Genomic DNA, 27,055 nt, shown 5'->3' with positions numbered 1-27,055 from the left:
TGCCTGAGTCCAGGATGGGCAGGACACAAAAGCAGGTCTGGAGTTTCCTTCTCTCAATCTGTCTCCTAAACAATCAGGCTGGTTGAGCGGCAGCTGCCTCTGGCAATAGGCTCCATCCTGCAGAGCCATCACTCTGGCAAGTGTGGTCCCTCGAAGTGTCCTGGTGGGCCTGCTCAGCGGGTCCCGTCAGAACTGAGATGTCAGGTGGTGGGCACTCCACTGCCTACCTCATGCAGACCGCTCCAGTGCCCCCTTGGCACTGATCAAGCACTGCAGTCTTCTGTTGAACAACACATAGCTTTTCGAAGGGCTCCCCTGGTTCCAGTCCTGGAGCTGAGAATACCTGCTGACTGCTGGCTGGAGGAGCTGGCAAGAAAACCAAGTTCCCCTCTTTCCTTCTCCTTCCTCATCATACGCCCTAACCTCTCATTTCCCATGCCACCGAAGAAAGCAGGTCCCCTGAAGGGCCTCTCTCTGTTTCTCTCTATCTCTGTCTCTCTCACAGACACACGCACATGTGTGAGTGAAATCACCAGAAGAAGCATGGGATTCTAGAGAGGTAAAGCCCCTACCCAGGGTAAGAGTTCAGACCATGGATCAGCTCTGTGGAGAGAGTTCATTGCTTGGAAAGGGTGGAAACATCTGGATAGCCATCTGGAAAGAGCATACGGAAACACAAACATGTATCTGCAAAGTGTTGGGAACAAAGGCCTTCATCCCAGCCCTGCATGATCCCAGCCCTTCCTGGATGGAATCTCAAGGTGCAGGATCAGGGCCAGCTTCTCTGAGCGGGACTGCATCCCAGGCACATAAGCAATCATTCCCTGGGAGGGCCATTCCATACCCGCCGCACACCCACACAGGGTACCAAGCGTGCTTGTCTTCTGGGGATGATTGCCACTGGCTCCCCCAGCGCTTGTTTCCTCACATGGCCTCTCAACTCTCAGCGCGGCCGGATCATCTCCTTAGTATCAATCTCCTCTGACCTCGGCCTGGCCTGGACATGGCCTGGACATCACATAATCCTGTTAGGACAAGTAAGCCAGCAGATGGCTGCTGGTCATGGAAGTGGCCCAGGCAGGGGGCCCTGCAGTCCCGTCCAGGAGAAGGTCTTTATCGTTAGGACTTTGCTGAGTCAGTGATTCCACGAGGAGGGCCAGGCCTAACCCAGGGATATAGCTTCCTTCACTGTGCCCAGGCCAGATATGCCCCCAGCATTGATCACCCACAGGCTGCCCAGTGCTGCAGACTCCACTCTTGAAACCCCAGGGGTAGTTTTTCTGGAGCTGACAGGGGGGTGGCCTCTCCCAATGTCTGCGGAAGCTCCTCGTGAGGATTTTCTAGGGAAGGTTTGATCACCTCGTCTTTGACCATATGCTTGTTTTAAACAACCAACAACCCAGTATCATATGTGAAGAAGATGCTTCAGGGCCTGAGAAATTCTGAGGTCCCTAAAATTTGTCCCTGGGGCTCATGGGTCAGTCTCTGGTGTCATATTCGGCTCAGTCCTCAGCCTCCTGCCCAGCTGCACTCCAACTCCTTGGCTTCCGCCCAAAGGCCAACCTTTCCTTGATGGGCCTCATGCTGGCGCTCCAGTTCTGCACCAGTGTCCCAGAGACAGAGGTGCCCAAGGAGAAGAGAAGCGTACCTGAGGATGCCCTTCAGGGGCCTGCGAAGCCTGTTGGAGGTAGCTCTCTGGGGAAGCGGGGCAGAAGGCAGGGCTCGGTAAAGTGGGTGGTGAGGATCTCAGCTGCCTCCATCATTTGTCAACTTGGGCATCAGCTCCCACTACACCTTGGACCCTCACCACTCCCAGAAGTGGTCCTGGTGGCCCCCAGGGTGTCCTTTGGGATACCTGGCTGGGGGAGGGGTCAGCAGGCTTCCTAGGACTCTGGAGTTGAATACAGAGCCAAGGGAGGCACCATTCAGAGCTTCCAGCTGTGGGGCCCCGCAGGTGATGCCCCCAGAAGCAGCCCTGGTCACACTATCTTGCTGGAGACTCTGTGGGACACTGGGGCTGACTCATGGGGGTGGGCTCTGCAGGGAAGTCACGGAAGGCAGCCCCAACATAGACAAGTGCAGGGCACACGACACTCATGGCCTCACTCACTGCAGATGAAACCTTTCATTCTACAGGAGGGACACGGAGACAGGGAGGTAGTGGGGTGTGGATACCTAAGGACCTTAGCTCCTCGGGGCCCTCTCCTGGTGGGTCTTCCCAGACTGCCTGCCTCTACCACCCTCTCTCCTCTGCTAACTCTCTTCCCACTCCCACCCTCACTCCACCTGCTGCCTCTCAGTTTTGCAAGTCCCAGTTCTTGTTCAGCTGCAGGAGGGAAGGAGTGGACGGGGAGACCACGCAGGTCTGGGCAGACCTTGCTTACCTTCCCCCAGAGCGTCCAGGCTGCGGAGTATGAGCTGGTAGGTGGTGCTGCGGATGGTGCTGTTGTGCAGAGAGGCCGAGCTGCTCCCTTGGGTCAGCACGGACGCGAGCTAAGCAGGAGAGAGCCGCGCAGGCCTCAGCGGGCCTCTGCCAGAGCCAGGGGAGGAGCCGCACAGGGGCCTCACTAACCCTCCTCCCTCCTATAAAGATCAGGCCAGAAGCACAGGAGCCTTATCCTGGCACCCCCTCTTCCTTCACCTCAACAGGACAGTTACAGTGCTTTCTTTCTCAGCCTCCCCTCAACTCTTCCATGACTGGCTAATTCTACGTACCAAGTCATTCCCCAAGCCCTTTGACAGGGAGCAGACAATGTGTATTATTAAGGACACCACATTACCGAGGGTTTATCCATCCCTGCAAGTGCATCCTCAAAGAAACACTCTCACCCATACACCTCACAGACAGCCCCACGGTGCATGGACACATCCCCTTACAGTCCACAAAGAGCGTCTTGGTGCTTTATCACTGCCCCACCCCCAGACATAAGCAAGGTTTTGATCCCCACCTACAGAAAAAGAAATGAAAACTCAACAAGGCTGGGTGGCTTATCCAAGGTCGTAAATGAAGGAGTCAAGACTAGCACCCAGGTCTTCTGATTCCAGCCGTTTCTTTTCTACCCACATGCTCAAGAGACCTTCACAGGCACACACATACACACATCTGTATGTGCAGACACACGGATGTGACACACATTCATTCACAGTGCTAAAAAAGAGACAACAGGTCCAAAATGGAGTCACTTGTGCTCTGCCCGCATCACCAAACCGAAACATAAAATACCTAACTGCAGTTTCAGCCCCCTCCCGGGAATGGACTCTTAACCAGTCAGTCTGGAATTAACTGGTTAGCACACTAGTGAGGTAATCTACCCGATAGACCCCTGCTGTCCCCCAAAGGAAGGTGACCTTGTCTGGAACAACCTGGAACTCCTTTCTATTTGTTAGATGGGATGCTGGGCAATTCATGAATCGTTGAATAAAGCCGATTTGATCTTTAAACTTACTCAGTTGAATTTTTTTTTTAATTACAATAGCGACACACATAGAAACATCATCTGACTCACAAGGAACATCCAAAGTCAGACAAACTGCTTGCTTGGTCCCTCCCTCCCCACCAACCAACCCTCTGGATCTGAACTCTTCTGCCATCTAGTGGCTATGGTAACACAATACTTCACAACAGGCCTAGGGATTTTCATAGGATGGGGGAGGTTTCATTCAGACCCTGGCCTCTTCTCTCTAAGGTCCCCACTTCTTCCCAAAGGCCCACAGGCCAAAGGCAGCTAAGACACAGTTTTTCAGAAACCTCAGATTCCCCCGCCCCACCCCTCGTATGTTTCTCTTAGTTCTGGGGCATTCCAAAGCCGCAGGTAATTAGGCTTTTAGATCAATCATAGAGTATTGGGTCTACAAAGTGGGACTTGAGTTCATCTAGTCCAGTCATTTTACTGATGCAGAATCCGAGGCCCAAGCTCACACAGGCAGTGAGCAGTGACATTCTGGACTTAGCTCCCAAGCTAGCACCTCCTCCAAGGCCACCTGGAGGTGACAGTCCCTCTGGCTCCTTCCCTGGCTCACCCTGGCAGCGTTCCCAGGAGCTTCCCAGGTCCGAGCCCAGCCCAGGATCCCCAGCATCAGGGCCACAGCGCCCTGGGTCTGTGGCTGTCCTCTGAAACCCTGCAGTATCCCCACTGGGCAGACTCCGCACGGCACCCACCTTCAGCTTCTTGTTATCCTGCTGCTCATCCACCACAACTGTCCCATCGCCCAGCTGCAAATAGGGACAGGAATCACAAGATGTTCACAGAGACCCTCACCCTTCCTCCCTACTTCCCTCTCTCTCCAGGGAGCCCTCATGTGGGAACACAGAAACACACCCAGAGATAACCTGGCCTCAGAAAATGTTTTAACATGTCCACCACCCCCAGCCTGGCCTTCCACAGTCTGGCTTCAGCCTGCATGCAGTATTCCCAGTCAAATGTGTCCACTCATTGAGGTCCAGTAACACCAGCTACAGCTGTCTTTCAGTCCCTCAAATGCACCATCCTCTTTACCCACCTCGAAACCCTCATCACACGGTCCCTCCTCCTCTGTTTGGAACCCTCTTTCCTCCACTCCCCATGTTTCAGGTCTCCACTTACATGTCACCTTCCTCTGGGAAGCTAAGGTGCCCGGCTAATTCTCTTTTATTGACTCCTTTTCCTTCATAGCACTTTCCCCAATCTATTTGTATGTTATTTGTATGTTGGCAAACCCAAGTAAACTGACTGTCCCACTAGCATCTTGAAGGCAGACTATTTCATTCATGACACATGCTTGTATGTCAAGCATGAGAACACTGCCTGGCACTTAGCAAGGGTTCAGAAAACGCTGGTTGAATGAATGAATGAATGAACAGTCTCCTGCATATACCTAACCTATTCCAATTCGTAGTCCCTTGTTCATGCCTTTCCCCTCTGCCTAAAATGCCTTCTCCATCCCTCTATGCCTACCAATTTTTCAGAAAATTCAGGGTGAATTCTTACATAACGCTTTCCCAAATGGCCCCTTTCACCCCCAGCCCAGCCCTCACTCCAGCTCTCTACAATACCTCTCTCCTCAAAAGCTGTATAACAACAGTGGACACATTTTGTGATACCAAAAATCTGGCTCTATAATCGAATAAGTGCTTGCTAGTGTCCTGGGGAAGCTGTAGGGTAGCCAGCTGGGGAAGGGGACAGACCTAGAAGGTCCAAGATGAAGAATCATTACGCCCACAGTATTTACTCTCTGAACCACCAGCTTGCCACTTTGCATTTACTATCTCGTAACACCATCCGAACTTTTAAAGAAATCATCGTTGTTCACACATATTAGTTGTCTACCCAGCTAGACTTCACGTCTTTTTGAACTACGATATAGTTATCTCTGTTCCCTTAACCTGTGGCATAGTGTCTTGTACACAGCAGGTGCTCGGTTAAGGAGAGCTCAACGAGTTGATATGCCAAGTGACCTCTAGCGCCATCTTCAGACAGCAGGGTCACCAATGGCTGCCCCCAGTAATTGTCTTCACCTTCCACTGCCTCCCCCACCTCACCAACCTCCACGGCCAGAAGTAGAACTGGACGTGCTACACTCCCATCTCTGCCTGATCAGAAAATACAGAGAATACTGCCTGATTCAGGGCCACCCACCCATCCGTCCGCCCAATTTGTTCATTCATTCAGTTCTTAATTTCTGAGCACCTGCTGTTTACTGGGCACTATGCTAGTGCTGTAGGTATACAAAGATGTTTAGGGCATGGATTCTACTTACAGAAAGGAATTGAGACCAATGATAACACGAACACATGAGAAAGCAGAATGTGCCTGAAGAAATGAGAGGCACAGATTAAGGTGCTGTGCTGGGATGGACACGGAGGCCTTCTGAAAGTAGGTGAAGTTTGGATAATCTTTGAAGGATGGGGGAGGTTTGAAGGCTTGGATACACATTGTTGAATGAATGAACAAATGGATGAACATACAAATGAATGAAACAAAGCAGAAATAACCAATCTGAATATGAAGGGGGCACTGTGGATTTTCTGAACAAACCCCCTCTTTCACAATTCTGGGATATTGGAGGCTACAGCACCAAACCCCACTGGCCCAGCCACCTCACTATTTATCACATCCAACTCTCACCCAATGAGTTCTTAGAAATACGAGAGGCCAGGCTACCCTTTGGGATGGCTGGTTCTGTCCACAAAAGGGCAGGAGAGACTGACTTTTGCCCCACGAAGCACATGTCTAATGATTTCTCTTCCATTCAGATTTATTTAAATCAAAATACTTCTCTACGGGTTCACTGTTCATTGCACATATCAACATCTTCTACCCTCCGTATGCACTTCTAACTTTCTGAAGCCCTTCACATGCATTTTCTCATTCCATATTACTAATTCTATGAAACAGACAAGGCTAGTATTATTATTGCTATTCTGGCAGATGACAAAACTGAGATGCAGAAAGATTCTGTGACTTTCCCACACTCACAACAATAGTGACAGAACCCCCGACCTCCTAATCTCTATTCAGAGGATTGTTTTTGTTGTTGTTTTTACTAAATCACATTTCTTTTCCCAAGCATAAATAAGGAAATGAAGTCAAATTTATATTTCCTAGTGGCTCTGTTTCATATTATTGACATTTCAGGTAAATGGATATAAATGTTTGTCTACATTTGAGTGGGACTGATGGGTCCATATATGGGTAGCAGTACCAGCAAGTAGGTGCTTTCAGAGTATGCCCTTATTACAAACACATTCCCACATCCACCTCTCACACTACACCAATCATCCTCCTCTTTCTTCAGTCCCACCATCCCCACCTTCTCCCTCTCCTCATGAAAATTAACCAGAGGGCTAAGAAAACCAAAGAAGATGTCTTCATGCCAGCCAAACCCCCAACACCTGTGATGCATCTTGATGAGGATGAGCAACAGGATCCCTTGCAGCCAGCCGTTCACGGGAACCTGTGGTGGCGAACAGGGCGACCCTTCAGGGGGCTTGTCCTCCTGACCTCCAATTCCTATCTCCCACAGATGTAGCAGTTAATCATTGACCTCTCCCTTTCTAGACCACCCATGACACAGTTCCTGAACTGCACATTCTGGTCTGTGTGTTTTTTTAAACATTCATTCAACAAAGATTTACTGAATCCCTGGTTGAGTCCTACCTTCACTGAATACAGTCTAGCACCCTGATCCACTCACCTGTCTAGGCTGGAAACCCAAAAGTCTACCCAAATTCCTCACTTCCTCACAGCTCATCTACAACTAACTGTCAGATCTAGTTCCTGAAAGTCCTCAAATTTGGCCTCATTTCTCTATTCTCCTGCCTACAATCCTGCAACAGCCTCCTGACTCCTGGACTGTTCCTCTTCTGGTTCCTCATTCACTCTTCAGCCAGAGTGATTTTCTGAGCAAAGCACATCATGTCCCTCCCCTGCACCCTGGGGGCTCAGTGTCCTCAGGAGGGAGTCCACACTCCTTAGCTGAGCATATTCCAGCCTCCCGTTTACCTCCAGTTCAGTGCTGTCCAATAGCAATAGAACGCAAGCCACACATGTAATTTTAATTTTTTTAGTAGCCACATTTTTAAACAGTAAAAGAAACAGGTGAAATTAATTTTAATAATGTACTTTATTTAACCCAATATATTAGAATTATAATTCAACATGTAATTAATATAAAAATATCAATGAGCTATTCTACCTTTTTTCTCATACTAACCCTTTGAAACCCAATGTATATTTCATACTTACAGCACATCTCAATTCAGACTAGCCCCATTTCAAGAGCTCAGTAGCTACATGTAGCTAGTGGCTCCCATACTGGACAGTGCAGCTATAGTCTCATCACCCTCTCTCATTCCCCTGGCCTTTACACATGCCTAGGAGACTCCTATCCCTTCTTCAGTCAGCCAACCCCTGCTTGTCCTTCAAGATTCAGCTAAGCATCACCCCCCCTAGGAAGCCTTCCCTAACTTTTGTTGAGATGTCCACTCTCGGCAGTGCTAAATCCCTCAGCACTTACCTATATCATTACACATGATATGGTAAATATTACTTTTACTTTTCTGTCTTCCCCACTAAGGGGGATTTACCACAGAGCTGATGAAGCTTAAACTTCAGGGCCCATCTCTCCCCTCACAAACCCTTTCTGAGGCCTCATATTTAATTTTGTAGCAATAGTTTTATATTCCTTTTCTTAAAGAGTGTCAGACCCCACAAAACCTGGATCAACTCCTGCTCCTCTGCTAGGTTGAGCCCCTTGAGGGCTGCCTTAATTCTCACTGTATCTCCAGACCCTACATAGGTTTCATACAAAGAGATTCCATAAATGTTTGCCAAATGAATGAACATCAGAGTTCTTTGGGGCTTAATCCTAATCTCTCTCTCTCTTTCAGAGTAGCATCAGCTGGTCCTTGATTTTAATAACCATACATTTGTTGGCGATTCACAAATCTCTATTTCCAGCCCTGACCTTGTTCATAAGCTTTAAGCCCATTTGTACAACTGTCTCGTAGACATAGCCACTTGGAGGTGACATAAACACTCAAACTCACCATTCCAGAGCGGGAACTTTTGAGTCTTCCTAAACCTGTTCTTCCTGTAGTCTTCCTTTTCTCACTAGATGGCGCCACCATCCACCCTGCTGCTCAAGCGAAAAACCTTGACTTCCACTCACCCTCCACATCCACACCATCACCAAATCCAGACGATTCTGTCTTCAAAATATCTCTCAAAGATACACACACACACACACACGTGCACACACGCTGGATGCCCACAACAGCCTCCTAACTGGACTCCCTACTTCCACCCTTGCACACCTACCATTCATTTTGTACACAGCAGTTAGGGAATGTACATTTTGTACACAGCAGTTAACTATGATTCCTCATTACATCATTTCCCATTGAACTTCAAATAAAATCCAAACTCCGTATCTAATCCACAAGGCTCTGATGAAGCAGCTCTCATCCCCGTCTCTAGTGTTATACTGTACCACTCTCCCCTTACTCACTATACTGGCCTCCAGTTCTTTCCTCTAGTGCACCAAGGTCCTTCCCTGCTCTGAGTCTTTGCAAATGCTGTTTCCTCTTCTTCCCCTATGGAGCATGGGGAAGAATTCCAGAAGAATTCTCATGGAACTCTACTTGGACTGTCTACCTGAACTTCTCCTCCTCCAGGAGGACTCCCCTGCTCTCCCTCGCTGAAGGGGGCCCACTACCTACAGTCACTCTCCATCACATACACTATTTCCTTCACAGCACTTTTCATACTCAGAAATATGTTATTCTACTTGTTTATCATCCATATGCCCACTCCCCCACACTAAAACATTTTCTGTTAGTTTTATATTTCCAATTTATTCAGGTAGCAGAGCATCTAGAAATCATGCTGTTATTTGTAGAACACCATGAATATCTAATTTCATATTTAATCTCATCCCATACACTAGGAAAAAAGATCGCTCTGTTGTATGAATAGCAGAATATGTAAAATCTCTTACAAGCATACACACATCCATGGAAACAACACGCTGTTCTACCAGGCATGATCAGATGTTTGAGTTTTTCTGTTAATATTTGTTTGTTTCTTATGCATTCATTTTGTCATCTGCTAGCACCCACCAGCAGATGAATGCTGAAAGCTTAAGAAAATTTTATGAAGAAAAGAAGCCTTTATACTGAGAATCTGATTCTTACCATATTTTCCTGACAACTGGAGGGAAGCTGACTATTATTTAAGAAGTTAGGTAATTCCCTGGACTCCGCACTCTCACTGCCGAGGGCCTGGGTTTGATCCCTGGTCAGGGAACTAAGATCCCACAAGCTGTGTGGTACGGCCAAAAAAAAAAGGAGGGAACCCCTCAGCCTAGCTAGGATGAGTTCTTTGGGAGCAAAGTGGATTCCCTGCAGGCTAGTAAGGTCAAGCCCACAGAGGCAGGAAAGGCCCTGGTGGCTGCTTCCTGTCCAGCACCCCTGTCTCCACAGCAGACAGCTGGCTGTCTGGCAGTACAGGTCACTGGAGTAAATGTTAACCCTGACAGGAAAGGGACGACTGGTTCCTAAGGAGGCACCAGGTTTGTCTGCTTGGGGTTTCTGTCGGTTGGTTTAATAAAAAAAACCCTGCCAAGAAGAAAATAGCCTGCAATGCACTTAAGAAAGAGTGGCAGACTTCTTCCTGGAGTTTCACATTCTGAAGTATTCCTGTGGGCTGAATGTGGATATGGGGTTTCCAAAGGAGCCCGGACCAGTCTCATTCCCCACCTTGCATCCCTTTTCACCACTGGTGCCCCACAGGGCTGTCTTGCCCATCAGCATCTCATGCAGATGGTCAGTTATTTCTAGCTAAGCTTGTAGCTCTCTCTATAAAGAAGGTCCCATCATCCTTCAAATACAAATAAGGCTTTTTGGCCAGGCTAGAGCCTCAACTTTGGCTTTCTGCAACTATGCATGGTCAAGGAAGGTCAAATATTTATCATTTGGGGCCAGAACAAATAACACTGAGAGCTTTAAAACCAGGTAAAAAAGTTTCAGAGCAAGCTAAGTTAGACTGTGCTGATAACTATGCAAACATTAACCATTTCTGGGCTTCCCTGGCGGCACAGTGGTTAAGAATCCGCCTGCCAATGCAGGGGACGCGGGTTCGAGCCCTGGTCCGGGAAGATGCCACATGCTGCGGAGCAACTAAGCCCACGCGCCACAACTACTGAGCCTGCGCTCTAGAGCCCATGAGCCACAACTACTGAAGCCCGCACGCCTAGAGCCCATGCTCTGCAACAAGAGAAGCCACTGCAATGAGAAGCCCGCGCACTACAACGAAGAGTAGCCCCCACTCGCCGCAACTAGAGAAAGCCGCGCGCAGCAACAAAGACCCAATGCAGCCAAAAATAAATAAATTAAATAAGTAAATTAAAAATAAATTAATTAATATATCTTTTAAAACAAAAAAACCAAACATTTACCATTTCTTCATTGGGTTCATAAAAGGCATCCTCAAACCAAAACATGTCAGTTTGACAATGTTGTCTGAAATATTTTTAGCTTTGAATTTTTTTTTTTTTTGCAGCCAGTGTCAAAAGACAGACTCTAAAATAGTTACTATGTGTCTATGTTCAATGACACATCTTTTTTTCTTTTTCTGAAAATACCCTTAAGTAAATTCTGATTAGAATCATTCACAAAAAAAACTTTATCCTGGTTCTAGATTACCAGAGCAGAATAAAAAGTAAAGTGAAAGGTCCTCCAGCTGAGGAACTCCACAGATATCAGTTGGGTGAATATCTGATATGAAAATGAATCATTCTCTGCTGATCTTACATCTCCAAATTGTTCAGGTAGGAGAACACCTGCGATTATGTTGCTTAGTAAAACACCACAGGGGTATTCCTATTCATTTACTTATTGTCTGTGGCTGCTGTCATGCTACAACAGAGTTGAGTAGTTGTGATAGAGACTATATGGCCTGCAGAGCCTAAAATATTTCCTGTCTGGCCCTTTACAGTAAAAGTCTGCCAACCCCTGCACTAGTCCATCCCATTCGCTTTACAGATGAGCAGCGTGAGACCTCGAACAAAAGCAAAGTGACTTTGTAGTACTTTGCACAGTGTTCCCTTTATCAGTTACTTTTGTCTATGCCTGTCCCTTCTAATGGAAGGGACATGATCTTTTTACTTCCCACACTGCTTTTCATTTAAGTGCTTAATAATATAGGTTTGTGGAGTTGCACTGACTTGCCCAGGATAACAGGGATAGTTAGCCATGGATACTGGGTTAAAACCCAGATGAATGGATTCATAAACTGGTGATAAGGACCACCAACTAGCTGTGTAACTTTGGCAGAGTTAATTATCCTCTCCGAGCCTCAGAGTCTCCTCACCTGCAAAATGGCAATAACAATTTATTCTTGCAGGTTTTTTTTTTTTCTTTTTTGGCCACGCCGCGGGGCTTGGGGGATCTCAGTTCCCTGATGAGGGCTTGAACCTGGGCCCCGACAGTGAATGCCCAGAATCCTAACCACTAGGCCACCAGGGAACTCCCCTCCTGCAGGGGTTTTATGAGAAATTGTCGAGATAATGTACATATGTCATAGGCCCTCCACAAGTATGGATTCCCTCCCCTATTCCTTTTTCTCTATAAACTGGAGACCCTGACCTGTTAGAGTTCCCTGAGGAAACCACCCAATACTTGTGGAGCTTCTGCTTTAGGGATGAGACGTTGGGCTCAGCCCTTTGGGAGATATAAAGATTATTTCCCCCATTTAGTGGCAATGAGGAGCCTAACACTGTGGCCGCACCTCACCCCAGGCTGCCAACAGAGGAAGGGGGAGGCCCAAGTGTCTTTCCTGTTCCTGTTTCCCTCCAAGAAGGAGCTGGCTTCCACTGCCCTCTAATTGTCTTCCCCCTGCTTAAACTTCCTGAGCACTCGTGGCTTTGATTTCTCCCCAACCCTCCTCCTTGACTCCCTACCACTCGGTCTGGCCTTTCCCCACTTCTCTCTTACTTCCTTACCTTTGGGTGTGTGGCTGACGGCATAAGCCCAGTTTCCCTGACCCCCTGCCTTCTCAAGGAGAAGCTCAAAGAAGGAACCCATTAGTCAGGGAAGAGGTGTGAACTGATAGGTCAGTGTGAGTGAGTGAGTGAGTAAGCAAGGCATGTTCATTTTCATAAAGTTTCATAGTTAAAGTAAGATAATTTGCAGAGGTGAGTACACATTCTTGCATAAATCACAAAAATGAATACCAACACAGTTTACTAGATCAAAGACTGGATTTTCAGAGAACTGCTTCAAGAATTCAAACAGAATGGCTTCCCTCATTCCGTCAGTGAAGTACAGGATAATTTACCTCCCTCAAACAAGATCATAGGTCTTGGGGCAGTCAAACACAGACAGAATGATATAAGCAAAGGCAGATACCGCTCTCTCTGGCTATAAGAAACCTGGGGTGAAACTCCAAATCCAGATGTTTTTAAAAATCACTTCAAAATAGCTCCAGTTTTTAAATTATTTGGACTAATTTTTAGAAGGCAGTTGTTAGTGCTCCAAACTCCTAACTATAGGTTTTCAATTTTAAGTAAATATAAATTTACTTTCAAGGACAGCCAGTATTTCAACCTGTTCTTTTTTAATAATGCTGTTAATTAAAATTCATACTGGATCTGTTTCAATAAATAGATATGAACAGTTGTAATCAGCACTGCTCTCACTGGTTGGCAAAGAGCTGCTACTAAAGGCCTTGAAGAATCTTTTAAGTAAGTTACAAATTCTCTTTTGAAATCATGATTATGCTTTACTTGCTTGGCAAGCTTTGCTCTGATGGTCTAGTTCTGACAAAATTGAAAATTGAGAATTTGCAGAGTTTAAATAAAAACAGAATTACTATGAAGGACTGGGAGGCAAGTCAAGAGGCATTTTGATGTGGACCATTTTTAAAGTCTTTATTGAATTTGTTACAATATTGCCTCTGTTTTACATTTTGGCCTTTTGGCCATGAGGCATGTGGGATCCTAGCTCCCCGACCAGAAATCAAACCCGCACCCCCTACACTGGAAGGTAAAGTCTTAACCACTGGCCCGCCAGGTAAGGCCCAATTTTGAAAACTGCTGGCCTAATGTATACCAAGGCATTAGATACTTTCTCAGAGAATAGTACCAGACTTCATGGTCACCCTCAGCAAAGCCTGCCCTGAGAACTTCAGGAGGAGGGAGGGCCCTGTTTCCTCATATTAAATGAGGTAATGCTCTGAGCCTCCCTTTCTTTTTTAAGTCTCTGGCTTCTTAGAGCAGTCATCTGGAGGGAAATAGTACTGAATGGGGAGTTAGGATACTGGGTTCCCATTCCAGTGTGGATACCTTCTGGCTGTCCAACCCTGGGCAGGATATTTCTCCTTTTTGGGCCATCTGCAAAAATGTACTAATTGGAGGTCGGCTGACCAGATCAGACAAACAACAGCTGTGCTGGGCCTGACAGAACGGAACTCATTTAGACACAAGACATTATCAATGAATGTTACCGCTAAACAGAACAATTTGCATGATTAGTTGGACTCTGTCATTTCCACCAGAGATGGGAAAGGACCTGTCCAAGGTCACACAGTTAGAGGCAGAATTGGATTAGAACCCAGGTTTCCTGACTCTCAATTCTATGCTCTGAACACCACACATACCTCAGAAGTCCTAAAGGAAGTACATTTCATCTCCTTGTATCACACATCTCTGAGACATGTTGCTGAGTTTGGTCTCCATCCTGCCTACTCATCAAAACTGCACTGGATTAAGCAGCTAAGTCCTTCGACTCTTTGCATGCAAAATTCTGCTCACACTAGTGGCCTGAGATCTGAAACAGGCAGGCTATGAACCAAACTTTGCCCAAACTCACCCTTTAGGAGCATGAGAGAAATGGGGGTCTGTGTTCCCCAGGGTACCCTCACTTTGGAGTCTCAAGGAACAAAAAACTTGGGGATGAATTTTTAGAGATCACTTCCCCAATTAAATTTCACTATCCAGATTATTGAATCATGCAATGAATTTAGCAGGAAGGTCCCTCACAGGGGCAGAGAAATTCTTGGAAAGGAACTGTGGAGTCAGAAGAATGCCCCAGAGTTGGAGCTCTCAGTCTCCAGTCAGCACAGAGAAAGGGCTCTGCACCCAGGGCTGGCTTGTCACTGGATGAGTGGAGCTCCCATCTTCAATACTTTAAAAACAAAACAAAACTCAAAAAGCCTCCTCCTTCTCAGACCCTAACCAAACTACCAGCCCCTCCAGGTCTGGAATGTGAACAAACAGGATTAAATGAAAGTGAGGGTGCTAGATAAACCCTACATACCATGCCCATTTTATCATTTTTCCCTGCCTGATATCTCCTTGGACATTCTCCAAAGCCCAGCTCAAATGTCATTTCTGAAGACCCAATCAGAACAACCCGGGTTCATCCTGGCTCCACCATCTATTTGCTGTGTGACCTTGAACAAGTGGTTTAACTTCATTAGGCCTCAGTTTCTTCCCCTGCCAATGGGGGATCCTAATAATAACCATTTTATAGGACGATTAAGGGCTGACCCAAGGTCACTCCTGCAAAAGCCCCAGCATAGTGCCTGGCAGAAAACAGGACTCTATAAATATTGAATGAATTGCAAGGGAACCAGAACACTCACTCATCTCTTGAGGTCTGACCTAGCACTTTCCATTCTTCAGTCCCTGGCTTTCCCCCACCCTTTTACCCAAAAGGGGGTAGAGAAGCCTGAGCCAACCTGTTCTTACCTTGTTAAGGTCCCCTAGGGCCATGACCTTGGCCACTGGCCTCTTGCTGAGTTGCTCCTTCACCCACAGCTCAAGTTGTTTGTTCCACTTCATGGTGAACACATAGAGGGCATAGGCCAGCAGAAGCAGCAGGCTCTCCCACCAGACAATGAGGTTATCCAGGAAGAAGAGGATGAGCATCATTAGGTCAAGGATGTAGAAGGTGATGTCACGGAACAAGGGCCACCAGGTGAGGTTGAGGATCTCCCGGGAGAAGAGGGCACAAGTGCCAATGACAAAGAGGATGTTGAACACCGCAGAGCCCACTATGGTGCCGATGCCCACATTGCTATGGGAGATGAAGATGCCAATGAGGGAGGTGAAGAGCTCGGGGGCAGAGCCTCCAGCAGCCATGAACGTAGCACCTGCCACATCCTCAGAGATCTGCAGCTTGTCTGTGATGACACCCAGGGCTGGGACAAAGTACTCGTCACAAACGATGGCCAAGGCTACAAACACATACAGCATGCCAAAGATGTGCAGGACCACCCAGCCCTGCCTCCGCTCCTTCACACTGAACAGGTCTCGGGGGTACTCTGCCTTGGGGTGGAAGTCTGGCTGCCCAGAAGGCAGTACTGAGGGACTGGGAGCCTCTGGCATCCCAGCTGTTGTCAGACTGGGGGAGGGGACAGTGGGCGAGACTGGGACTGGCTCTACAACCACACAGTGATGGACCTGAGTGGTCGGATTTGCCCTGACCCTGGGAGTTGCTGGAGTGGTGGGTGCTGGGGAAGGGTTCTTCACCAGCCCCCAGAAGGTGGCTGAGGATATTCCAACAGTTGGTGCACTGGTTCTGGACGAGGGATTCCTAGCCTTCCACGCAGCAGTAGAGGCTTTGGTTTCTGCTGGGCTGCTGCCTGTCGTGATGCTTACTGTCACCTGCCCCTCAGAGATGGCTGCGGTGTGCTCCAGGACTGTTCCTTGGGGTGTTGTCAGCTTGTTTTTTCCCACTAACCCCCGGTGGTTGGTTGAGCTATTATTGTCCACTCTTCTGGGGGTAGTTAGGGTCTTCTCTTCTACCACATTCCTTGGAGAAGTCAAGATGTCTGTTTCTAAGTCATTTATCAGGAAGGGTGGGGCGTTATCAGTTACTCCCTTGAGAGGAGTTGGGGTGGTTTCCTCCACTACTGTCTTGGAAGGGTTGGTCTCCAGTATTTTGTTGGTTGTCATAATTTCACTGTCTTTCACTGTTGCTTTGGGGGTGATCCCACGGCTCCTGGTCATTGTCATGAATGCGGATGGGTCGTAACTGGTCACCATCCTACCAAGTGGGGATGGGGTGTATTTCCTCACCTTTCCCCAGGCTTGAGTTGGGCGGTAGCTCTTCACTGCTCCCCTGGGTGTTGCTGGGGTATAATTTTTAACTGCTGGTCTGCCTGAAGTTGGAGGGTAGTGATTCAGTGCTCCACTGGGTGTGGCTGGGGTGTCTTCCTTCACTTTTTCCGTGCGGGCTGCTGTTGGGCTGTCGCTGCTCTTGGGTGTTGCTGGAATGACGTTGGCTGTTCTTCTAGGTATACTGGGGGTGTTCTCCATTGTTACACCAGGTGTTGTTCCATCTCTGCCCACTGTGGCTTGGGGTGCCCATGTCTCAACCTCCATTTCAGAGCTAGATTTTGGAGGGTCATTGCTCACCATCATCATCTCATTGTTGGAAAGGTCCCGGCTGGCTAGTTTTACAGGCTGTTGGGAAGAGACTGCTGCCCACAGTGAGGGGAGCCCCCGGGGGCTCCTCAGGTACTGGTAGGTGGAACCCATGATCAGCATTCCCAATAGGAAGAGGAGGCGCCTCCAATGAAGCCGCTTTGGCCAGAGTAACCGCCTCTCCTGTGCCCCCATCCTGATCAATTTCCCCATGATAGCCAGTTATGCCTGGTTACAGAAGGCCTCTCATTCTGTCCACTGAAAGATGGGGGCTGCTCTGGGATTCAGATTAGAAATCAGAGAAGATTCCTCCATGAAGTCCAGCCAGGGGGTAACCACAAACCTAGAAAGAAAAAAAAAAAGAAGAGGTTATTTGCTCCTAAAAGGAGAGCTGGGATCCACCAAACCCTTATCTGGAAGAGTGACTATTCACACAGGGGCCTTTGTAGCGAAAGTCAGTTGTTTCTGCTGGAACAAAACAACCCCTGCCCCCTGCTCCAGGGGGCAATGTCTGCTCATGGGAAAAAGAGCATCTTGGGGTCCTCTTTACTGTGTAGGCATGCCAGCAGCCCAGGTTCCTGAGCTGGGTCTACCCAGCTCTCCTTGGGATCCTTGCAAGAGGTCTGCCCACACTCCACAGGTCCAGCCAGAGTTGCTGAGAGCTCAGTCATCTGTAGCTGGTGCCCCAGGCCACAAATCTCACCTTATCCAAGGCAAAAGGGAAGTAAGGAGATATGATTTTAAGCTTTAGACAGAAAGGGGCAGTAGTGGAAAGCAGTGCAAGGCTCTATGTGTTTTTACTGGACTGATTTTAAAACGATTCCACCGTCATTCAGAGAGGACAAAGCTTAAAATTTAACGTCATGAAGCTTCCCAGACAGTGTGTGGTGTCATGGGAGGAACATGGGGAATAGAGTCAAAGGCTGGGTTCCCAGATCTGCTGCTTACTAGCTGTGCCACCCTGGACAGGCTGAACCTCAGTGCTTCATCTGTAAAATGGGCATGATAACATATGCACTGATTATGCAAAGATTCTCTCTGAAAAGACATCTGGAAAAGGGAAACTAAGGGTCAGGGATCAGAGGGAGACTTACTTTTCAGTATATCCTACTCTTCAGTCTAACTGTTTAACCTTTTTATCACGTGCATGTTATAATATTTTAAATTTAATTTCATAGAAATAATAATAGTAATAATAATACCCATCTACATAAATAGTAATAACAATACCTATGTCACAGGAATGTTGGGAGAGTAAAAACACATCCGGTCTGGGAAAAGCATTGTACAGAATCAATGCCCCATAGGGGTTAATTTTACATAAGGACTCAGGAGGGAAAAACATTTAAGGCCCTCAAAGAATTCTCAATTTATAAAGAAGGGCAGAGAAGCCCAGCCCAACTAAATATGAATTCTCTCATCAATGTCCACAGGTTATTACAAAACAATAACTAGAAATGATCAGTTTTGCATATGAAGTAATATATTACAAGTTAGATGAATAACCCATAGAATCTCAGGTCATTAAAGGTGGAAAGAATTACTGACACTGTTTAATGCAACTCCCCATTTCAGACATGAAGAAACTGAGGTCCAGAGAGATGTGACTTGCTCAACATCACACAGCTAGTGAGCAGCTGTGCAGATGAGCTTTCTAATGTCCCAGTCTTTCCAGCATACCACACTAATTAGCAATGCAAATACAACTGTCTTAAAAAGCGAAAGAGGGGAAAGCAAAATAAGTATGGAATTAGTGAGTTTCCTTCTTTGTCCTTGATTCCTATCATTGTCTTTCCACCATCTCCCTGTCTACCCTAACCCTCGCCATATACTCAACACTCTGAATCTCCAAAAGAAACTTTGGAGAGTATCTCTTTCTGGTGTGCCAGTGTTATGTAACAGAGCTGAGCTGGCACCCCAGCTGATCCCTCCTACCTAATCACATAATTTACCTTCAAACCTGGACATCTGGGTATCTTCTCAGTTCTGGATCCAGGGTCTCAAAGAGTAAGTCTGAAGCTGTACAGCAGGGAACACCCCATCTCCTGCTCCCAGCTCCCCTATGGAATCCTAATTCAAGGCAGGGTCAGGTATGAAGGGCATCTCAGGGGAAGGATATCCAATCCCTGCTAATACCCGCCTCTAAGAAGCTTATCAGGGCATTGTACAAGTTCTGGGTCCCACTGTCTCTGCCAGAGCCTGAGAGAGCAGACCTTCCCCCAAAGACATAGATGGATTCTCTGTGGGCCCCTGCATTCAAGGGGGAAGCTGGGGGAACTTCTCAAACTAATTTCTAAGCTCTGAGAATGAGAGATGATCCACAGTTTCCGGAAAGATTTGGAAAGATTCTGAAGGCACTCTGTGGGAACCAAGAGAAAGTGCCTGAGGCTTAAAAGATCAGAAGACCTCAGTTAGCACCAGGCTCTGTTTGCTACTGTGTGATTCTAAATGTAATTTAAATGTAAATGGAGAGATAATAACACCTGTTCTACCTATTTGAAGGGTGGATGTGACAATCAAAGTTAAAAATAAGGGAATATCTACTCAATTTTGCTGTAGAACCTAAAACTGCTCTAAGAAATAAAATCTATTTTTAAAAATGAGGGAATGTGGGAGAAATACTTTACAAACTTTAAAGCATTTCACACATGAAAAAATTATTTTATTAGGCCTAAGGGAAATTCTTGAGGGACAGGGCACTGACAGATCTCCCCAGTGCAGGCTGGGACATACTGTCAACTGAAACAAAATGCACAACCTAAAAGTAAATAAAATCAAATGTTTTATTTGGGGCATTACTGAAGACTTAGGCCTGGAATACAACCTCTCAGATAGCTCTGAGGGACTGTTCCAAAGAGGTAAGGGAGCAGCCAGGATATACAGGAGTTTTTGCCAAAAAACCCCAGGTAGTCAAACATCAAAAGATTACAGCTAGTTAAAGAAAAACTAGACATCTCAAGTTGAGTTAACTGATTTTCTATACATGGGACGATGCAAGAGTCTGGGCTTAATGAAATTATTCCTTCGATATGCACCTTACCTATGGGGGTGGGGGCAGCTGCAGTGCCTGATGGCTTGATGGCCACAGCATTCTTTGCTTACTGATATGGCAGGTGACATTATTTGTCCACAGCACCTCCTCTTGGTCATAAATTCGACCAACATTTGGGAGGCATTTTATGACCAATTTTGTCCCATGGCACTAGGAAGTGGTTCCTGGATCAGGCAAAGATTCTGTTGATAGGCCACTCAATGTGCTACTTTTTGGATCAGGCCCTACTGATAATCTAAAATTCTCTGGAATATGCTGGCGGTCCAGTGGTTAGGATTCGGTGCTTTCACTGCCGGGGCCCGGGTTCGATCCCTGGTCGGGGAACTACGATCCCACAAACCGCATGGCACAGCCTAAAAAAAAAAAAAAAAAAAAATTTATCTGGATCTCCTGTCTTACTAGTCTATTATGATCCAGGAAATATTTTCCCTTGCTGCTTCTTCCCATACCTAGAGTTGCACTATTACGATTATTCTACATAAAGTTTTACAATTTAAAAGATCCATTGTCTGGCCACTGACGAGTAGTATTTTAATAGCGACTCAAACCAGTAAGATGCAAGGGGCATCCCCATAAGAGAGTGCAAAAGATGTAGCCTCCACAAAATCTAGAAAGTTTACTCCCAAAAACAGTCTAAGAAAGTAAAGGGCCTTCATTGTACAGGTGGATGCAATGAAGGTTAAGATGACAAAGGCCCCTTCTTGGGTGGGACCCCTTATGACAAATTTCTCTGAGAGCTGGCACAAAAACTGCTCAGAATCCCCGTCTATTCGACTGGCTGTCAAATGAACACCATATGTGTACCGCCCAGATGGCAGAGACCATCAAAACACACACACACACACACACACACACACACACACACACACACACACACACACACCTCTAAGAATATCAGGTAGAACCTTCACATCTCAAAGACACAAGGAGAGAACTGCAAGTTCTCCCTAGAAGGGCTTTTGTTTCTTTAAGGTCAGAATTCTGAAAAAACGTTTTATCAAGCTGGCTTTCTCTAACTTAACTGCTTACACAATAAAAAGCCCCATACTGGCCATTTTCAGGGAAAGATTTTCTTTAATTCCCAATTAAGTAAGTACTTGTAGCTAAGTTTGTATATACATAAACCTGGTTGGAGGCTGGCTTTCTGATGCCCCTCATTTAGGAAAGATGTTAGGCCACTCTCTTACCTAATCACCCAGTTTAGACAGCTCAGTGTCTCTCAACTGAGCAACCTAGTGTCTTTCAACCAGGCTCCCCTAGTATCTTTCAGCTGGGAGGTACTTTTTCCCAATGTCTTTCAACCAGGTCCCCACCCCGTATCTTTCAGCTGGGTAGCCAGGTACCTATTGTACACTGCCAATTAAAACTCAGGAACATCAACCAATAATCGGGAGATCTGAGAACCAGGAGAGACTCACCCAAATTCATCTGGACTCTCCAAGGAGGCGAATGGGCACAAGAGGCCTCTGCTGGTACCAAGGCTCTGGTTCCTCCTAGAGTTCAGGCGAAGGAGGGAAGTCTGCTCTGGGTCCCTTTATGGTCACCCAAACTGTCAACTGAAAAAAAAAAAAGCACAACCTAAAACTTGAGAATTATGTTTTATTTGGGGAATTACTAAGGACTTAAGCCCAGGATACAGCCTCTCAGATAGTTCTGAGGGACTACTCTGAAGAGGTAAGGGAGGAGCCAGGATACACAGGAGTTTTTGCAGAAAACCCAGGTAGTTGAACATCAAAAGATTACTGCTAGTTAAAGGAAAACTAGACATCTCAAGTTAATGAGTTTAGTGTTTTTCTATGTGTGGGAAGATGCAAGCATCTGGGCTTAATGAAATTATTCCTTTGATATGCACCTTAAGTATCTAGGGCCAGTAGCCTGTTTATCTCCATCCTGAGTTCCCCTCTGGCTGCACCACTGGGAGGGAGTGGGGGGCAGCTGCAGTGGCTGATGGCTTGATGGTCATGTCATCCTTTGTTTACTGATATGGCAGGCAACATCCTTTGTCCACAATCCCAAGATACCTGAGGAACTGTGTGTCTAGCTCATGGCCGGAGCTGACTGACATGGGAGTGGAGCAAGGCAATGGGGGCGGGGGGTGTCTCATGATCCTACCCACTCACCTGAAACCATTTCAATCATTCAGCTAACTCTGCCTGATACTTACTGATTGCTCCTCTTTCCCTTCTCTGTTTCCCCCAAGGTACAGGGATAGCATGCTGCTTTGATTACTTCCATCTGAAATAGCAGGTAATCCCTCACAGCTTCATCCGTGCCCTATTTCACCCTGAGTGAAGGTACCCAGATCCCTCTGCTGAAGCACACAGCGCTGCTCACTCTCTGTGGAAGAGCTGTCTTCATCTCTGGGTGTCCAGGGGTCACTCTGGGTGTTGGAAGCCTGGGTAGAGGGGCTGACCTCCGCTAGTTACCACATCGTTGCCTCCTAAGAGTGCTGCAGGCAAAACCAGATCTAGTTACACCAAGTGTCTAACACAGTCACAGTTTGGTTCAGAAAGATGGAAAAAGGAACCCAATTCATGAGGTGAAATTATGAGTGATCTTTCTTTTCTAGAATAATTCCTCTATTTTTACAACGTTATTTGTGCAATATAGAAAATTCAGGAGAGGGCTTCCCTGGCAGTCCAGTGGTTAAGACTCCGCACTTCCACTGCAAGGGGTGTGGGTTTGATCCCTGGTCGGGGAACTAAGATCCTGCAGGCCGCCATGCGGCATGGCCAAAAACAAAGAAAAAAAAAGAAAAGAAAATTCAGGAGAGGAAACAAATACTCAGAAAAGGATTGCTTTCTCTCATACACTCATAACTGTTACCAAGGAGTTCTTTCTAGCGTCTAACCTAATTCCCAACTGTTGGGGGCGAACCTGGTTCCTTCTGTCTTGTTCTCATGGGGTTGCGGCACACTTTGAAATTCAACAGGCTATAGAAAAGTTTGCTGCCCAACCAAGAGTGGAAGCACTGTCTGTACCAGTGGTGTGAGTTTAGGCAAGAATTTAACTTCTCAATGACTGTAAAATGAGGGTGATAATGACACTACTTGCTTGGTAGGCTTATTGTAAGAATTAAGTAATATGTTAATATGTAAAACACATTAACAGTGGCTGGTACTGTTGTTGTTATTCTGCTTTTGGAGATCATAGTCAGACTGTGTTGGGGGGAAGCAAATCTCCATGCATTCCATTGTGACAACGCTTTACTGTGTAATAACCTGATTAATGTTCGCATTAATCTCTTACTAGCAGGTGACCTCCTCTCTTAATCACGGCTGAAACCCCAGAGTCCAGAACGGTGTCTGGCACTCAATAAATATATTTGTTGGGGCTTCCCTGGTGGCGCAGTGGTTAAGAATCCGCCTGCCAATGCAGGGGACACGGGTTCGAGCCCTGGTCTGGGAAGATCCCACATGCTGCGGAGCAACTGAACCTGTGTGCCAAAACTACTGAGCCTGCACTCTAGAGCCCGCGAGCCACAACTACTGAGCCCGTGTGCCACAGCTACTGAAGCCCACGTGCCTAGAGCCCGTGCTCCGCAACGAGAAGCCACCGCAATGAGAAGCCCGTGCACCACAACAAAGAGTAGCCCCCGCTCGCCATAACTAGAGAAAGCCCCGCACACAGCAAGAAAGACCCAATGCAGCCATAAATAAATAAATAAATAACTCTGTGCCTCTGTTTAAAAATTAATTAATTAATTAATTAATATATTTGTTGATGGACTGAAGATGTACATCCCAGTGAGGAGATGCTCAGAGATGGAGCACCTGAGCTACACATGTGTGGGGTGGGGAGATGCCCACTCACAAAGGCTCACGGCCTTTCAGAGATCAAACTGCTGGAGAAAGACCAGCACCACCAAGGAGGGGAAGCTGATCTGCTTTTTCTACAAAGTTGTCTTATTTTATCCTCTCCCTGGAACAGTGTGGCAGGACAGGTGAGGTAAATCTAGCTCTGACCCTCACAATAATATCAGGGGCTGAGGAAGGCGGGGCTTTGGGGCTGGGCAGGACGGCAGGTAGGCCTTTCCTCTCCCACGCTCTGCAGCTCAAGGCCTTTCCCATGGTTCTATTAGAACAGGAGGGAGAAGGAATTAGGCTTTGCACCTGACACTGAGGGTTTGTGGCTGAGGCTGGTTTATTTCTGGGCCTACCTCAGGAGTTGATATCAACCCTACAGTTGCACGGTGGAATTAGACAAGATTTGGCAGGGGGTGCAAAATCCAATGCCTTCAGGGCCTGGGTGGGTAAAATTAAGCTAAATCAGCTCTATTCAAAGTCAGCAGAGAGTAATGAGGGCTGTGTCTGGACAGAGAATGAATGACCCATCAATAAGCATTCCAATGTAAAACAGTTTAAAAATATTAAAGGCGAACAAAATGGGGCTGCGGCTGAATTTGACCTACTAGTACTTTGCAACCTCTAATAAAGTAACAAGTCTGACCAGGAGCAAGTCTCCAAAGGTCTCTCATTCTCAGGTTCCTCATTTATAAAACCAAGAAAGACGAACTTCCTCATGGGGTTGCTCTAAGAGGTACAGTGAGAACTTGTGGGGAAGCACTTGGATCTGTCAGATACTGAACTGTGTCACAGTTCAAGACCTTCTGTTTATATTGTTTTAATTGTTTATATCATTTATAGGATTTCTTTTAAACGACTGTGCAGTTGTCACTGGTGGAAATGAACAAAATAAGCCCCCAAACATCCCACGACATTTCATCTCTCCAAGCCAGTGGCTGGAGCCATACCTGAAGCAGGGAGTTGCAGGGGGTGACACTTCAGGTTGGTAAGCAGTTCAGAGACAGGGTTTTGGCTTCACAGTCAGGTACCCATCCCGAGGGGCCTGGGGTCTAGAGGAGAGATCAGACAGGCTCTATCAGAGGGCTTCCGTGTGGCCATGCAGGAATCCACACAGTACCAGTACAACTAACAACTCCTCTCTAAGTGAGTGTGAAACAGCCCACTGAGTAAAACTCACCCTGTCAAATCTGATTTTACAAAGGAATGTCAACTGAAGCAACAGTGAGGGGTATTTTTGGCTTATCAATTGAAAAAGACTAAAAAATTTAATATCCAGTGCTGGTGAAGACACTGCGGATAGAGGGTAAATCTGATACAGCAGCACAAGTGATGCCGTTAAACTGTAAGTGAGATCATGGCTCTCTATACTCCAAACTTTCCAGCAGCTTCCCACCTCAGAGGAAAAGCTCCAATGATGGTCTGCCAGCATTGCCTGTAAGGCAAAAACTGAAATCTATCTAAACATTGATGGAAAACTGGTTACATAAATGATATCACATCTTTCTAATAGTCAATTACATAGCAATTAAAAGGAATGAATATACACACTCACACGCGCATAGGTAGAAACAACTTTGCAAAGACTATGTAAGAATAGCTGTACTTTTGTCACCAGTAGATATAGAATGAATAAAACCAAACAAACAAAAAAGACCTGGTACTTCATCTCTCAAACCCAGCAGCTGGAACCATACTTGAGGCAAGGAGATATATATGGTTACTTCTAGGAAAAAACCACTAATTTCTCACTTCATGTACTTTGAAACTGTTTGAATTTTTCCCATATAAATGAATTACTTTTATAACTTTTTTAAAACTAGTTTTGTTTTGCTTTATCTGCTTTTTCATTGAAATATACTACCAAAGTTTTAAGAGGGTGAGGAGAGAGCCTGGCAAGACAGATGCAGGCCCAGATCATGAGAGGCCTTTAAAAATTTAGAGTTTATGGACTTCCCTGGTGGCGCAGTGGTTAAGAATCCGCCTGCCAATGCAGGGGACATGGGTTCGATCCTTGGCCCGGGAAGATCCCACATGCTGCGGGGCAACTAAGCCCACGTGCCACAACTACTGAAGCCTGCACATCTAGAGCCCGTGCTCCGCAACAAGAGAAGCCACTGCAATGAGAAGCCCGCGCACTGCAATGAAGAGTAGCCCCTGCTCTCTGCAACTAGAGAAAGTCCATGAGCAGCAACAAAGACCCAACACAGCCATAAATAAATAAATAAATAAATTTATTTTAAAAAAAAAAATTTAGAGTTTATAACATTTTTCAAAGGAGAGGGGGTCCTAAATAAAAAAGTTCAGTTCTACTTTCTTAGACAAATGTAGTACCCACCAAATTTTCTGTTTTCTCCCTTTGACCCTTCTTCTAATAACGTCTCTTCCTTCCCTCCTATCGTCTTTCCACAAATGCATATCGAGTGTCACATGCCAGACCCTGAGGATCCAGTGGTGGATAAGATTCACCCCTATTTACAGAGCAGAGATGAAGTTAATTGAAACTGGAATTGTACAAAATCGCTTCTTTGTTCAATGAGTCTTTCTATTATTTTAGACTGGGGAAGCTCTGTGGTTTTCTCAAATGCTGTGGAAAAGACTGAAGGAGGATTGAGAGGGAGGTCAGAGTTTCTTCATCAAATATGTTGCAAATGAAGAAAGACATGGAGGAATAAACCTATAGATTAAGAGACTTCAGAGATATATCAAGAGATTGCAATGATATTTATGAGACAACTGGATATTTGAAAGCTGACTGGGTATTTGATGATATTCGGGATTTATTGTTAATTATTTTAAATGTGACAATGGTAGTTTAATTGTTGTGGGTTTAAGTCTCTCTCTGTCAAGAGAATGAGAAGATAAGTCAGACTGGGAGAAAATATTTGCAAAATACATGTCTGATAAGGGACTGTTATCCAAAATATACAAACAACACTTAAAACTCAACAAGGGGGACTTCCCTGGTGGTCCAGTGGTTAAGAATCCGCCTTCCACTGCAGGGGGCGTGGGTTCTATCCCTGGTCAGGGAACTAAGATCCCACATGCAGCCAAAAAATCAATCAATCAATTAATCAATCAATAAAAGATGTTTAAAAAAAAAAACTCAACAAGAAGAAAACAAACAACCTGATTAAAAAATGGGCAAAAGACCTGAACAGACACTTTACCAAAGAAGATATACAGATGGCATGTAAGCATATGAAAAGATGTTCAACATCATGTATCACTAGGGAACTGCAAATTAAAACAACAATGAGATACCACTATACAGCTATTACAATAGTGAAAA

The 27,055-nt window shown here is 46.2% G+C and overlaps 1 protein-coding gene across 7 annotated transcripts in view; it reads right to left on the bottom strand.

Annotated features, from left to right (window-relative positions):
- The window catches only part of SLC24A1 (solute carrier family 24 member 1), a 40,598-nt gene that overhangs the window by 10,117 nt on the left and 3,426 nt on the right, over positions 1-27,055 (bottom strand). For 2 of the 7 annotated variants that reach the window (XM_068553937.1, XM_068553955.1), the window contains 7 exons: positions 24,714-24,815; positions 22,295-22,409; positions 21,379-21,516; positions 19,949-20,313; positions 15,229-17,251; positions 4,160-4,213; positions 2,385-2,493 (listed from right to left, as the gene is read on the bottom strand). In XM_068553937.1, the coding sequence (XP_068410038.1) occupies positions 2,385-2,493; positions 4,160-4,213; positions 15,229-17,121 (2,056 nt within the window). In that variant the 5' untranslated portion in view covers positions 17,122-17,251; positions 19,949-20,313; positions 21,379-21,516; positions 22,295-22,409; positions 24,714-24,815. Of the gene's footprint in view, positions 1-2,384; positions 2,494-4,159; positions 4,214-15,228; positions 17,252-18,860; positions 18,886-19,948; positions 20,314-21,378; positions 21,517-22,294; positions 22,410-24,713; positions 24,816-26,101; positions 26,235-27,055 lie in introns of those variants that run through there. The other 5 variants (XM_068553949.1, XM_068553943.1, XM_068553971.1 and 2 more) reach the window with 5 other exon arrangements.

Source organism: Eschrichtius robustus, chromosome 1 (genome assembly GCF_028021215.1).
Source record: "Eschrichtius robustus isolate mEscRob2 chromosome 1, mEscRob2.pri, whole genome shotgun sequence".
Classification (NCBI taxonomy): domain Eukaryota; kingdom Metazoa; phylum Chordata; class Mammalia; order Artiodactyla; family Eschrichtiidae; genus Eschrichtius; species Eschrichtius robustus.
This window is presented reverse-complemented; position numbering and strand designations above follow the sequence as displayed.